Source organism: Bufo bufo, chromosome 1, assembly GCF_905171765.1.
Source record: "Bufo bufo chromosome 1, aBufBuf1.1, whole genome shotgun sequence".
NCBI lineage: Eukaryota > Metazoa > Chordata > Amphibia > Anura > Bufonidae > Bufo > Bufo bufo.
Window position 1 is genome coordinate 633,052,944 of NC_053389.1, and position 16,097 is coordinate 633,069,040.

The 16,097-nt window shown below is 44.1% G+C and overlaps 1 protein-coding gene across 1 annotated transcript in view; it reads left to right on the forward strand.

Annotated features, from left to right (window-relative positions):
• LOC120985738 (proprotein convertase subtilisin/kexin type 5-like) overlaps nucleotides 1-16,097 on the forward strand; it is a 182,357-nt gene that overhangs the window by 24,881 nt on the left and 141,379 nt on the right. The window contains exons 3-6 of the mRNA XM_040413843.1: nucleotides 5,793-5,861; nucleotides 11,446-11,488; nucleotides 14,334-14,479; nucleotides 15,315-15,509. Of these exons, the coding sequence (XP_040269777.1) occupies nucleotides 5,793-5,861; nucleotides 11,446-11,488; nucleotides 14,334-14,479; nucleotides 15,315-15,509 (453 nt within the window). The remainder of the gene's footprint in view (nucleotides 1-5,792; nucleotides 5,862-11,445; nucleotides 11,489-14,333; nucleotides 14,480-15,314; nucleotides 15,510-16,097) is intronic.

Genomic DNA, 16,097 nt, shown 5'->3' on the forward strand with positions numbered 1-16,097 from the left:
TAATCCGTATTTTTGCGGATCCGTTTTTTGAGGACCGCAAAATACTGAAAAAGCTATACGGCCGTGTGCAAAAGGCCTTAGACACATGTCAGGTAGACCCAGATTTATTTTAGCTGTGAGCTGCTCCACTGTAAGTGGTGCTCCACAGTTTCCACCTCACTTATTCACAATGATGCCATTTTTCCACTCACTTTCACCACATACACTTACACTTTCATCACAGCAGAACGTAACAGTTTACAAACTTCACAGTTTCAGAATACTGCCATAATAATGTGCTTATGATAGGTAATTTTGGTAATTCAGACCTATCAGTCCCAATGCTTTATATTTTAATTTCCTCCAGATAGGTCACCAGTATCTGATTGGTGGGGGTCCGACACCCGGACCAACGCCGATCAGCTAATTCAGAAGGCACCGGCTCTCCTGTGAGTGCTGTGGCCTTCTCTCTGCTTGTCAAGCACAGGGCTGTACATTGTATAGCGGCTGTGCTTGGAATCACAGCTCAGCCCCATTCACTTCTATGGCTGAGCTATGCCTAGGCCACGTGACGGTCGAATGTGTCATCATTGGCCTATGGAAAGCTGAGAGAAGGCTGTGGTGCTAATGCCAGTGCCGGTACCTTCTCGAACAGGTGATCGGCGGGGTACTCGAGAGTTGGACACCACCAATCAGATACTAATGACTTATCCAGTCTATTTCCTCTTTCACACGGGTGTCATGTTTTTGGCCCGGATAAGATGCATGTGCGTTGCGGGAAAATGCATGATTTTTCCGCGCAAGTGCAAAACATTGTAATGCGTTTTGCACGCGCGTGAGAAAAATCGGCATGTTTGGTACCCAGACCCAAACTTCTTCACCGAAGTTCGGGTTTGGGTTAGGTGTTGTGTAGATTTTATTATTTTCCCTTATAACATGGTTATAAGGGAAAATAATAGCATTCTTAATACAGAATGCATAGTACAATAGGGCTGGAGGGGTTAAAAAATAAAATAAAAATGTAACTCACCTTAATCCACTTGCTCGCGCAGCCCGGCTTCTCTTCTGGCTTCATCTTTGCTGTGCACAGGAAAAGGACCTGTGGTGACGTCACTGCGCTCATCACATGGTCCGTCACATGACCCATTACCATGGTGATGGATCATGTGATGGACCATGTGATGAGCGCAGTGACGTCACCACAGGTCCTTTTCCTGTGCACAGCAAAGATGAAGACAGAAGAGAAGCCGGGCTGCGCGAACAAGTGGATTAAGGTGAGTTACATTTTTTTTATTTATTTTTTAACCCCTCCAGCCCTATTGTACTATGCATTCTGTATTAAGAATGATATTATTTTCCCTTCTAACCATATTATAAGGGAAAATAATAATGATCGGGTCCCCATCCCGATCGTCTCCTAGCAACCGTGCTTGAGAATCGCACCGCATCTGCACTTGCTTGCGGATGCTTGCGATTTGCACGCAGCCCTATTTACTTCTATGGGGCCTGCGTTGCGTGAAAAACGCACAAAATAGAACATGCTGCGATTTTCACGCAACGCACAAGTGATGCGTGAAAATCACCGCTCATGTGCACAGCCCCATAGAAGTGAATGGGTCCGGATTCAGTGAGGCTGCAATGCGTTCTCCTCACGCATTGCACCCGCGCGGAAATCTCGCCCGTGTGAAAGGGGCCTATAGGTCATCAGTATTTAAGTCTTGGAAAACCCCTTTAACTGATGGATTAGTCCTTTCTATGTTGGCAAATCATAACACACTTGCATCTCCCCAGTGTTAGGGCTCATTCACACAAACGTGTGCTGCCCGTTGCCGTATTGCGGCCCGCAGTTGCAGATCCACAATACACGGGCATCGTTCCGTGTGCATTCCGCATCGGAAGCACGGAACGGAACACTACAGAAGCACTACGGAGTGCTTTCTGGGGTTCCGTTCCGTGCCTCTGCATCGCAAAAAGATAGAACTTGCTCTATCTTTTTGCGGAACGGACAGATCGCGACAATCCCCATATGGCTGGGCCACGGTAGATGCCCGTGCATTGCGGACCGCAATTTGCAGTCCACAGCACGGGCACGGGCTTTACACGGTCATGTGAACAAGCCCTTACACTGTATTGCTAATCAATCTCAGGGCTCTTTCACACTTGCGTTGTTGGGATCCGGCGTGCACTTCCGTTGCCGGAGGTGCCCGCCGGATCCGGAAAAACGCAAGTGTACTGAAAGCATTTGAAGACGGAACCGTCTTCCAAATGCGTTCAGTGTTACTATGGCACTCAGGACGCTATTAAAGTCCTGGTTGCCATAGTAGTAGTGGGGAGCAGGGGAGCGGTATACTTACAGTCCGTGCGGCTCCAGGGGCGCTCCAGAATGACGTCAGAGCGCCCCATGCGCATGGATGACGTGATCCATGCGATCACGTGATCCATGCGCTTGGGGCGCCCTGACGTCACTCTGGAGCGCCCGGGGAGCCGCACGGACGTTAAGTATACTGCTCCCCCGCTCCCCACTACACTTTACCATGGCTGCCAGGACTTTAGCGCCCCGGCAGCCATGGTAACCACTCTGAAAAAGCTAAATGTCGGCTCCGGCAATGCGCCGAAACGACGTTTAGCTTAAGGCCGGATCCGGATCAATGCCTTTCAATGGGCATTAATTCCGGATCCGGCCTTGCGGCAAGTGTTCCGGATTTTTGGCCGGAGCAAAAAGCGCAGCATGCTGCGGTATTTTCTCCGGCCAAAAAACGTTCCGTTCCGGAACTGAAGACATCCTGATGCATCCTGAACGGATTTCTCTCCATTCAGAATGCATTAGGATAATCCTGATCAGGATTCTTCCGGCATAGAGCCCCGACGACGGAACTCTATGCCGGAAGACAAGAACGCAGGTGTGAAAGAGCCCTCAGACAGACTTCCCCAGTTTTAACAGATGTAAGATGTCCTCTAAACATTACTAACATCAGTCTGATGGTCTTCTCAATGTAAAAGACATTGCAGGAGAAAAAAAAATCACATAAACCACCAATGTGGTTCTGCATGTTATACATTTTCACTGCTTACATTATTGATTCTATAAATATGTGATTTGTGGTATATGACTTTATGTAACTGTATAGGCATAGAGATATATACTGTACATCAGTTTAACATTTGACATATACATTGGGAATTTTGAACTTGTTATGAGGCCTAAGTAATCTTTTAGAAAACTTTAAAACAAAAATCTCAGTTCAATTAGGACATAGTACTGTATGTATAATTAATGTGAAATAAAGAACATACTGGGGCAAATTTACTAATCCTGTCTAATTTTTCGACCAAATAAACTAGACAGTCTATAAAAGGTTGAGAGATATTTTACAGTGACTGTTGCTGAATGATAACTCTGTCATAACTTTGGACTGTCTAGTCTAAGTTTACACCACCTATTAATTACTTTATAACAGAATGGGGTGCCAACTAGCAAATCAAGGCTCTCTCTCTATATATAGAAATGTGCTAATCTGTAGCATCGACATTTTGAGTTATGTTTATGGTGCACATTGTCACAGTGTAGGCCCCTTTCCAGTAGCTCATGCTCCGTGTTGAGAAAACTGTTTAAAACACGAATAAATGTGATGATTAGAGATGAGCAAATTTCTTGTTATGAAATTCGTTCACACTTCGTTTGGTGGTAAAAGCAGAATTGCGTTATGGATTCCATTACCACAGACCATAACGCAATTCTATGACGGAATGCCTTTAGAGGCATTTTGTTATTCATTCTGTCATAATAGAAGTCTATGGCCTGCATAACGGATCCGTCCGGTTTCTGTTATGCAGGAGAGGACTCCCCTGCATAATGGATACGGGATGGATCCGTTTTGCAGCCTATAAATTTCTATTATGACGGAATGAATAACGGAATGCCTCTAAAGGCATTCCGTCATAGAATTGCGTTATGGTCCGTGGTAATGGAATCCATAACGCAATTCACCTTTTACCAGTAAACCAAGCGTGAACGAATTTCAAAATATTAAATTCGCTCATCTCTAGTGATGATCTTCCCCATTATGCTTTTCATGGACATATACCGGTTAAACACCATGCTGTAACGGGGTCCCGAAGGTGCACTCGGTCTCCCATTAGCCGCAGACCTGCTGCTTAGCTTCGGGAGCGAGGATCTGTGTTTGGTCTCGTTCCCAGGGCGGCTTTGCTAGCTGGGAGGCCCCCTGCTCATAAGTCTGCCTTGAGCACCGAGCTGATCACTCGGTGCTCGACTGGTCGGTCTGTCGGTCATGTGACGCTGGCCACATGACCCTCACTCCCCACTATAAATACAGGCAGCCTGCTGGCCACAGGTTGCCTGTTAATTTAGGTTCCACCTGTGATTTGGTCTTTCCTGGCGTACTTACCTCCTGCTGAATTCCTGACTATCCTCTGCCTGCTCCTTGTGTACTTTTCTGCTCTCCTGGTATTCTGAGCCCGGCCTCCTCCTGACGATCCTCTGCTGACTCCTTTGGTACTTCACGTCTCTCCTGGTATTTATGACCCCGGCTTCTCCTGACAATTCTCTGCTTGCTCCATTTGTACTTTGTAGCTTTCCTGGTATTGACTCGGTCCGTTCACATTCTGTTGTTTGTCTGTCTGTCATCCCTGCACTTATTCCAAGCTAGGGATTGCCGTCCAGTTGTCCCCTGTCATTAGGACTCGCGAGGCAAGTAGGCAGGGCCAGGGGTGAGGGTGGAGCGCAGTGGTCACTTCCCTCCCCCCTGTGTGTGTGTGTGTACTCGACCGTTACACATGCCCTCCTTAGACAGGTGACAGACTGCCTCACCATTAAAGCCCCTTATCACTGCACCATTGCAGGGGATTGGGGATCCAGGTTCTAGAGAAAGTGATACATTTATCACTTATTCTCTGCTTAGGTAAAACATGTACTTTGGGAAAATGCCATTAAGTATTATTTAGAAAATATTAAAGGGGCTATCCCACGAAATGTATTACTATGCAATGAACTGGGCATTTCAATATTAACATTGATGTATTATTTTTTTTTAGTGTAAATAAGATTTTCCTCTCTGGTAGCGCCCCCTGCCATTTATCCTTCTGGTCCACCTCCTTTTTAATTAACATGTGGACTAACATGCTCTGTAACTTTCCTGCTCCTTTCCTCCTCTCACTGCTTGCTAGCATAGTGACCTTTCATTCATTCATCTCTACTTCTATATTCATAGAAATATATGGCCAAATCTCTCTCTTAAGACAGTGAAGAATGACATTTTGGGGGCATTACATACCATAGGGATCTCTGGGGGTATATGTGACTATTTTCTATACAGGTGAGGGAAGGGTTAACAGGAGCTAATTGCATTGAAATGATGCAGGTGCTTGATTTTCTTATGGGAGCTGCTACCCACTCACAGAAAGGAATGACAGTCCTCCAGATAAGGGCGTAAAAGTGTTTTAATAAGAGTTTTTCATTCATGTAATAAACACTTTACGGCCCCTTTCAGTGGGCCGACTGCACAGATAATTATTGCCTGATTATGAGTGGAGGTGTTCCGCTGATCCCCATACAGATTCAAATGCACAGCATTTGCTCTTTCATTGGGTGATTGTTGACACTTTACACTGGGCAGTTATCAGTACCCGAGCATTCCTGGGAATGCTCCTTACCCATAATTACATCATTGTTGGCTCGTGTAAAGGGGCATTTGTGTGGCGGATGTGAAGAATAATATGTCTGCTCCAGGGTGTTATACTTGTGTTACGTCAATGAGCTTATATAAGTGACTTCATGTTTTTATCTGACAATATAGGACAGATGGAAGATCCTGAGACTGGAGAATGTGTTGACTGTGAGACTGGATGTAAAACTTGTGAAGTAGGTAAGAACAAAGCAAAATATGTAAAGGATATTCACCACAAAAACACATATCATTGTGTTTTCTGATAGAAGTCCCCTCCAGTCTATTGAATCTATGGCACATGGTGGCTGCTGTAAAGCATATCTCTAAATGCCGTTAAAGGAAATGTGTCATCAGAAAAAGACCTATTGTTTAAATCACATGTTTATGTTTAACATATTTGTAAATAATTTTTGATGATGCTATTTTTATTTTCCATGTCAAAAAGTTTTTGCACTGGGTACTAAAGGTGGATTTACACCTTATCGGACGGATTATTTTGAGCAAACATTCCTACGAACGCTCATTCCCGATAATCAGCCCACCTAAAGGTGCCGCAGATCACTGGATGAATGAGCCAAACCCTCATTCATTGGGTGAAGTGATCGGAGGTGTGGACACCTCAATCATCGCTCCCGGGCAGCAAATCGTGCTGTCTAAACAGCGATCTGCTGCCCAGGTCCACTGATAAGGACAAGAGGTAGCAGCAGCGATCAATTGTTCTCATACTGTGGAGGTGATCGATGCATATAAATGCAGCGCTTCACCTCCGGTTAAAGAGCAGCTGACTGTGGGAAAAGAATGCTTCCTTCCCGACAACTAACTGCTCCTCCCTGTGTCTAAATGCAGCTTTATCCTAATAGGCTCCACTTCATACTCTGTACAGATCACTTTACTGCAGTTATCTGCTTTTCTGTCAATCTAATCCTGCTTGTAATGGTATCACCTCTGTGTATAGATAAGACAGGATCGACCAGTCACAGTAGGGGATTCTCAAATCTTATCTATTCTTTTCTTTTACAATGACCTCTGCTCAGGTCACAGAGCATGCCTAGAAAAGTCTCCCATAGAAGTCAATAAGGTCCTCTCCTGAACGTTGTATCTATGGCACATGTGTCGTAAAGCAATTTTCTAAATGCTGTTAAGAACAGCTCAGGAAAGTTGGCAGCCCCCATAATCATGTTCAGGGAATAGAATAAATAAATCTGCAATTAGAAAATAAAATCTGATTAGAAAAAGCATATGTGTCACTATCTGGTTTTAACTAGCAGATAAAATTTGTTTGGTGACACATTTTCTTTCACAACAGCTCAGGCAAGATGGCAGCCCCCATAATCATGTTCAGGAAATAGAATAAAAAATCAACAAGCATAAAATAAAAACAAATTGGAAAAAAAGAGTCACTACCTGGTTGTAACTGGCAGAAAAAAAATTATAGGTGAAACATTTCCTTAAAAATCAAGAAAAAGAAGAAATGTATAAACACATTTTATTCAGTGCCATTGTGATCTAAATGCTTGGAAAAAAAAATTTCACACGAATATAAATATTGTAGTTCATATATCTATGTATATATTTCATAAAGGTTTGGGAAATTCACCTATTTCATTTTGAACGTCAGTTACTATTAAGGCTCATGCACGCGACCGTATTTATTTTGCAGTCTGCAAAAAACAGATCCACAAAAAAAACGGATGACGTCCGTGTTCATTCCGTAGGAACAGCTGGCCCCTAATAGAACAGTACTATCCTTGTCCATAATGCGGACAATAATAGGACATGTTCTATTTTTTTGCGGAACGGAAATACAGACATACGTAAACAAAATGACACAGAGTAACTTCAGTTTTTTTTGCGGACCCATTGAAATAAATGGGTCCGCATACGGTCTGCAAAAAAACCCGGAATGGACACGGAAAGAAAATACGTTCGTGTGCATGAGCCCTTAGGCCCCTTTCACACGGGCGAGTTTTCCACGCGAGTGCAATGCGTGAGGTGAACGCATTGCACCCGCACTGAATCCGGACCCATTCATTTCTATGAGGCTGTGCACATGAGCGGTGATTTTCACGCATCACTTGTGCGTTGCGTAAAAATCGCAGCATGCTCTATATTGTGCGTTTTCCACGCAACGCAGGCCCCATAGAAGTGAATGGGGCTGCGTGAAAATCGCAAGCATCCGCAAGCAAGTGCGGATGCAGTGCGATTTTCACGCATGGTTGCTAAGATGACAGTCTATTCACTGTATTATTTTCCCTTATAACATGGCTATAAGGGAAAATAATAGCATTATTTAATACATGCTTAGGAGAAGGTCAATTGAGGGTTAAAAAAATAATAACTCACCTCCTCCTCTTGATCGCGTAGCTGCCGGCTAAAGGACCTGTGGTGACGTCACATCACATGGTCCAATCACATGGTCCATCACCGTGGTGATGGACCATGTGATTGGACCATGTGATGAGCTCAGTGATGTCACCACAGGTCCTTTGACAGGTCCTGAAGAAAGAACAGGAGACCGGCAGCTACGCGATCAATTGGAGGAGGTGAGTTAATTATTTTTTTTTTTTAACCCTCAATTGACCTTGTACTAAGCATTCTGTATTAAAGAATGCTATTATTTTCCCTTATAACCAAGGGAAAATAATTACATCTACACAACACCGAACCCAAACCTGAACTTCAGTGAAGAAGTTCGGGTCTGGGTACCACATTCAGTTTTTTATCACGCGCGTTCAAAACGCATTGCACCCGCGCGATAAAAACTGAACAACGGAACGCAATCGCCGTCAAAACTGACTACAATTGCGTACCTACTCGCGCGGGTTTGCCGCAATGCACCCGGGACGCATCCGGACCTAATCCGTACACGCTCGTCTGCAAGGGGCCTTAGAGCTAGAAAATGTTAATCTTCAGCTTGTTTTCATTTTTAACCAGGTGAAGACCAGTCCATTTACCTCCCTTCCTTTTTACCATTTTGTATATTTTTTTTAATACATATGTGGAAAATAATTTTTGCACCTTGTTTTAGTGGTATCTGGGGATTTATTGTTTTCTCATTTTTAATTTAGAATTTTATATTTTTTATAACCATTTTTTCATTTTTTGTTAAGTAGACAGTGCAACTACAATATTTTTTCAATTATGTCCCCTTTTCATAACTGTTGTTTTGATATATGGGATGTATGGGTTATGGGGCGGGGGCTTGAAGCAGTGGCGCAGAATGTAGTGGCAGTTTTTTAAATTATTTTATTTATTTATTTTTTATTTTGCATATTTTTTTATTTCATACTTTGTGCCCCCATTAAGGTCATACAAGACCTTTGGAGAACATTTAGCATTACGTTCTTTTATTTATTTATTGCTGATTTCTCCTGTAATTGGGGCTGAAATATTAGCTCCAGTTACAGCGGGAATACAGCCCCCATAGAGGTTGTACATTGCTGTACAGTCTCACTACAGTGATCCAGGAGCATGCACACTGTCCCTGGGACCAGAGCAGGAAGCGGCACTGTGCACACAGTGCTTATTCAGTGCTCTGTACAGGGCAATGGGGAAAGCAGTGATGGTGAAAAACTATCTCTGCCTCCTATTTGGGGAGACCTGCTGTCACTGATAGCGGGCTTCCTGCTTCCACAGCTGCACGGTCAGTATGCAGCTGTGGTCTCTGCACGGATGTTTTAAAACATCCATGTAGAGATATATGCTGACCGCTCAGATGTATATAGTTAACGGGACATTGGCAAAGGGTTAAAAGGGCTATCAGGGTAATTAAAACTCCAGGGGCAGGCAGCAGTGTGTTAAAAGTAAGGCTGGGTTCACACGAGCGTGTCCGGATTAGTTCCGGATGCGTCCCGGTGTGTTGCGGCAAACCCGCGCGAGTAGGAATGCAATTGCAGTCAGTTTTGACTGCGATTGCGTTCCGATGTTCAGTTTTTATCGCGCGGGTGCAATGTGTTTTGCACGCGCGTGATAAAAAACCGACTGTGGTACCCAGACCCGAACTTCTTCACAGAAGTTCAGGTTTGGGTTCGGTGTTGTGTAGATGTTATTATTTTCCCTTATAACATGGTTATAAGGGAAAATAATAGCATTCTGATGACAGAATGCATAGTAGGTGATCAATTGAGGGTTAAAAAATAAAAAAAATTAACTCACCTTCTCCGTTTGTTCGCGTAGTTCTCCCGGTCTTCAGTTCTTTAAAAAGATGAACTATGGGCTAAAGGACCTTTGATGACGTCAGATCACATGCTCCAATCACAGGGTCCATCACCGCGGTGATGGACCCTGTGATTGGAGCATGTGATCTGACGTCATCAAAGGTCCTTTAGCCCATAGTTCATCTTTTTAAAGAACTGAAGACCGGGAGAACTACGCGAACAAACGGAGAAGGTGAGTTAATTTTATTTTTTTTTTTAACCCTCAACTGATCACCTACTATGCATTCTGTCATCAGAATGCTATTATTTTCCCTTATAGCCATGTTATAAGGGAAAATAATACAGTGTATAGACAGTCACCTAGCAACCGTGCGTGAAAATCGCACCGCATCCGCACTTGCTTGCGGATGCATGCGATTTTCACGCAACCCCATTCACTTCTATGGGGCCTGCGTTGCGTGAAAAACGCAGAATATAGAGCATGCTGCGATTTTCACGCAACGCATAAGTGATGCGTGAAAATCATCGCTCATCTGAACAGCCCCATTGAAATGAATGGGTCCAGATTCAGTGCGGGTGCAATGCGTTCACCTACCGCATTGCACCCGCGCGGAAATCTCGCCCGTGTGAACGCAGCCTAAGAATTGCAGGTCAATAAAAATTTGCATGGATCCTGACAAGGCCCCATTCACACGACCGTATTTTTGGTCTGCATCTGATCTGTATTTGTTGCGGATTGGATGCGGACCCATTAATTTCAATGGGTCTGCAAAAAATACGAATAGCACACCGTGTGCTTTTTCGCATCCGTGTGCGTGTCCTGTAGCTCCCCAAAAAGGATACAACATGGCCTATTTTTGTCCGTTTTGCGGACAAGGATAGGCATTGTTACAATGGATCTGCAAAAAAAAAACATACTGTTGTGTGAATGCACCCTAAAGGCCTCCTGCACATGAACGTGTGCGCCCTGTGGTCGTGCTCCGGCCCGCAAATTGCGGGCCGCAATGCACAAACACCGTCCGTGGGGCAGCCGCAGCGGATCGCAGACCCATTCACTTTAATGGGTCCGCGATCCGGCCTTTTCCGCAAAAAGGTAGGACATGTTCTATCTTTTTGCGGAACGGAAGTACGGGACGAAACCCCACGGAAGCACTCCGTAGTGCTCCTCTAGGGTTCCGTTCCGTGCTTCCGTCCCGCACCATTCCGCATCTCTGGATTTGCGGACCCATTGAAGTGAATGGGTCCACATCCGTGATGCGGAATGCCCACGGAATGGCACCTGTGTATTGCAGATCCGCAAATGCCCAGAGTCATCCTGATTTCATGATACATTGTTTCGTTGATGCTTTGGCTATATGCACTTTATTGCAATTGTACCCTGTATGATTCTGGGTAATGTTCCCTTTGGCCTTTATTTTGTTTTATTGACTCCATCATTTTACCTTTTTATTTATTTGCTTTTATTAGATACATTAGTATGAACTGGTTTATGTTGCTCTATTGATTATTGCCGTTTGTAAGCTAGTAGCCTACAATATCTTTAATATACCTGTGTATGTTGTTTCCCCATGTAGTCAGCAAATGGGCAAAATCACCAGCATTTACCTATATTTTTCTCTGTATAGATGATCCAGAAATCTGCCTCAGCTGTTTTCAAGGTCATTTTCTGTAAGTCATTTGTAATATTTTTATATGTTGTGTTGTGAATACATAGTAGAAGCATAAAGGATGTTATCACACAAAAAAATATGTATCAAAGGTACAGCAAATGTGACAAAAAAAATGGTCCTACTGCGATCACATACTGTATTGATGGTATATTCTTGGAATATTCCATCAATCATTGAGCATAGAAATTTCCCGTTATAGCTTTATATCATCATAAAAAGGCAATTCAGAATATTTTGTCAGGTGTATCTTTGATTCATACATTTATTTTAATCTGTTTTGGGACTTTCAAAGAACAGGTGCTTTACAGTAACATGCAAAGGGTAGTGATAGGAAAAACAACAGAGTTTAGAATAGGAATAGATATGTCTGACTCCTATTATTAATCATTGAAAATGGAGAAATTCTCAGTTAAACCAGGCACAATGCCTTGTAGGACTAGCTCAGTTGAATATAATGATATCTTATACTTAATGATCTGTTGTTTCATCCTGGAAAAAAAGTACTTTTAATTCATATGCAAATGAGCAGTTAAGTGCACCAAAGGTGGGTGTTCTCCTCCTGCTTCCTCTTCCTGGCCCTGTCAATCATGGGGTCTGGACGAGTAAGCAGGAGTAGAAATGGTGCACCGAGTGGCTTGGGCCCACCCTAGATGCACTTAACTGCTTATTTGCATATAAATTAAAAATACTCCTTCTCCATAATGAAGCAACAGATGGGTTGTGAAAGGTGTCATTAGTCAGCTGAGCTAGACCTACCAGGCATTAAGCCTGGTTTAGCAGTCAATTTCCTGATTTCCAGACTCCAAAACTCTATAAAAATATTTGACTGCCATTGCATGCTCTTTTCACATTGTATTTGAGCCCTATGTTTGCAGTATCAGCTAGAAAAGCTTTAAGCGTATGCTTAAAATGTATCCACAGAGCTCCATTCATTTAAGGGCACCCATACACAGGGCTGGGACAAGGTCCACCACCAACAGAGGCTGAGCTGCCCAAGTGCGCGCTGAGCTGCCCCGGGGCGTTCCTTGTAATTTTACCCCATCCAGAACCCCATCAGACCTCAGATCAGACGGAAAAGAATATTATCTTTATTTAAGAACTATCTTACTTCACTTCAGGGCAGACTCTCACGCTCTATACCTGCTGGGGCCTGGGCTGGGTCGTGACACGGTGCTGCTTGCTGCTGCCCGCGCTGCTCCTGGTCTCCAGAGGGCGCACATGTGACCTGACTGCGTACAGCGCGTCAGGTCAAAGTGCGCGTTGTACGCAGCCAGTCAGGCAAGCGATTGAGCAGAGACCAGAGCAGCGGAGCGGGGAGGGAGCACGTAAGTCAGTGCCAAGTGCTCACTACTCCCTCCGTCCTCCAGCGCGGCCGGCAGCCAGGCAGGCGCGGCAGCAGCGACGTGGTCAGTGGCCTGCCTGCCACCCAGAGGCTGGGGAGCTGGCCTGCGCCCTGAGGCTGGAGCCTCCCCAGCCTCTGTGTCGGCCCGGCCCTGCCCATACACATTCGATAGCTGAAAGTTGAGCGATCATTTGGCCGGCAGCAAGACATCTCTTCTCACTCCCTCCCAGCTGCTTCACACATACACACTTTTGACTCAGCCAAACATGTCTGTGTATGCTATGGGGAGAGTGGAGAAAGCCACTGCTAGACTCTTCTGGCGGCTGTTTATCTCCCAGAAGAACCAAAGGATCAGGCGAAAAATATTCAGTTCCTTCAGTCAGAGCTCCCCATACATATCAGGCTGTGTTCACATCACATCCATCAGAAAAACTGGAGAAAAAAAAAATGAATCCTTTATTTTGAGCATCCATGCTCAGTTATGCTCATTTTGCATCTGTTTTAGTCATTTCTGTCTGAGATCCGTTATTTTAGACAGAAGACAAAGTACTTTGTGGAGGACTTTTTTTCTCTGTCTAAAATAACTGATCTCAAATAGAAATGGCTAAAACGAATGCAAAATGAGCATAACTGATCAAAACGGATGCTCAAAATAAAGGATCCATATATTTTTTTGGTCTTCTGAAGGATAAAAAAAAAAGGAAAACAAAATGGTGACGTGAACCTACCCTTAGAATGTCACTTGGACCCTCCATTCTCTGCACGTTCGGGCAGCAAAAACATAATTTGCATGGCCAGTTTAAAAGGGTTTATTTTGGGACTGGAGGGCCTGGAAGGTTAAATTTGTTTGATTTTTTTATTTTTTTTTCTGTATTTTGTCTGTATATTTTGTGCTGTAAAATCAATGAAGGCATTTCCATGTGGAGGGAGAGTGTTAACCATTGTGAACGAAATTTTGTTTTCTGTAAAATGGGGGGGGGGGGGCTTTTTTTTAATGTACACTTTCATCTTAACATATGGGCTCATGCACACGAACATATTTTCTTTCCGTGTCTGTTCCGGTTTTTTTTTGCTGAACGTATGAGGAAACATTCATCTCAATAGGTCCACAAAAAAAAAACTGAAGTTACTCCGTGTGCATTCCGTTTCCTTATGTCCATTCCACAAAAAAATAGAACATGTTCTATCATTGTCCGCATTACGGACAAGGATAGTGCTGTTCTATTAGTGGCCAGCTGTTCCGTTCTGCAAAATACAGAATGCACACGGACATCATCTGTACTTTTTGCGGATACGTTTTTTGCGGCCGCAAAATACATACGTTCCTGTGCATGAGCCCTATAACTGTAAAAACATATCATGTAATCGATGTCTTGTCGCTCAGCAATATATTTGCAATCAGTGCTTTGTTAGCACAGGGTGGGGACACTTACTGCATAATGCATCAGTCTTTGTAACACGTATGGATGTTTAGTTCCTTTACCACTGCTTCTGATTTTAGGTACCATCTACAATGCCGAAAACACTGCCCCCCGAAAACATATGAGGACAATGGCAGGAAAATGTGTCTTGCTTGTCCATCAGGGTGCACTGAATGCCTCAATGAAACACGTTGCTCTTCCTGCCAAAGTGGATATTATTTGCATGGTAAGAAGAGAGCTGTAAACGCTTATCAGCCACTTGTCTACATACCTGTCTCTTGCTCTTATTTGTGCAGTGGTAAATGGTTCAACACATTGAGATAAAAGGACAATACACACCCTGCCTATAATTCTCATAACAAGAAGAATGTTCTTTACAAGAATCTATAACATTTCATAGGAAATCTGTTTCTGGTTTACATTTCCAGTTTATTTTCAGTCAATAGAATCAAGTTTGTAAAAATATTTTATTTCAACAGCCCAGAATTTTGATTTATTTTGAAGAAACTAATTTTAAAAGTTTCCCTGTTGGTCTCCAGTTTCTGGTCCTGGCTTGGCACACAGGAATGCCTGCTTGTAAGGTGGTGGAAACCCACCTTAAAGATTCTGTTACGCTGGCATCCCATGCCTGCCACTGGCCTGTTCCTCTTTGCAGGCATAAGCGTTGCACTACTCACCCAGCAAGCCTTCTTGCTGCCTCAGTGGTCCAGTCTCACTTGTCCTCCTGCTCCAGCTGCAGCAGTCCCGGCCACTGGTGTCCAAAGTTTCTACTGCAGGCTGTCCCTGGGTATTTAAGGTACCTTCCCCAAGGGGAGGGTGCCTGAACTTTAGGTTTCCTAATTTGCTAGTTACCAGTGAAGGTGTGCTATTATGACCGTATGCCCATGTACTGTACCACCAGGCTTTAGGCCTAGTGAACTGCTGCCTACGAGGCAGCTTGGCCGATGCATAAGACTAAATTCTCATCTCGCCTCATGGCTGATGTGTCCCTGTGTGTGAACATAGATGCAATGATGATTATGCATAGCAATAACAATAATAAAAATTATGCTTAATTACAGATGCTAAATGTGCTCTTAAATGCCCAGATGGCATGTTTCAAGATACTATGAAGTGGCAATGTGACACCTGTCACAAATCTTGCCTGACCTGCCATGGGCCCTCTCCCCGAGACTGTGACTCTTGCCCAGATGGGAAGGAACCAACCTTTGGAATGTGTAATCTTGTGACTTGCATGGATGAACAATATTTTAATGGTATGTAAACAAAATTATAATCTGACACTACAACGAGTTTAAACTTACTTACCACTTAATCTTCTCCCCTTGATTTCCAATTACTTGTGTTGTTAGAAATTATTGCTAGATCTTCAACCAATGGGGAAAATGTAAGTAATGGCGCAATGGATTAGCTTATTATTCAAAAAGCTGAGCACAGGATCAGAAAGGGAATTAACCCTTGCAGCACTGCAGAAAAAATCTCTCTAAGGGCTTGTTCACACGACCGTGTGTTGCCCGTGCTGTGGACCGCAAATTGTGGTCCGCAATGCACGGGCACCGACCGTGGGGCAGCCACATGCAGATCGCGGACCCATTCACTTGAATGGGTCCGCGATCCGTCCGTTCCGCAGAAAGATAGAGCAAGTTTGATCTTTTTATGGTGCAGAGACACAGAACGGAACCCACGAAAGCACTCCATAGTGCTTCTGTCGGGTTCCGTTCCGCTGGATTTGCGGTCCACATATGTGATGCGGAATGCACACGGCCGGTGCCCCGTGTATTGCGGACCTGCCGTATGCGGGCCGCAATACGGCAACAGAGGGGCAACAGCCGTGTGAATGAGCC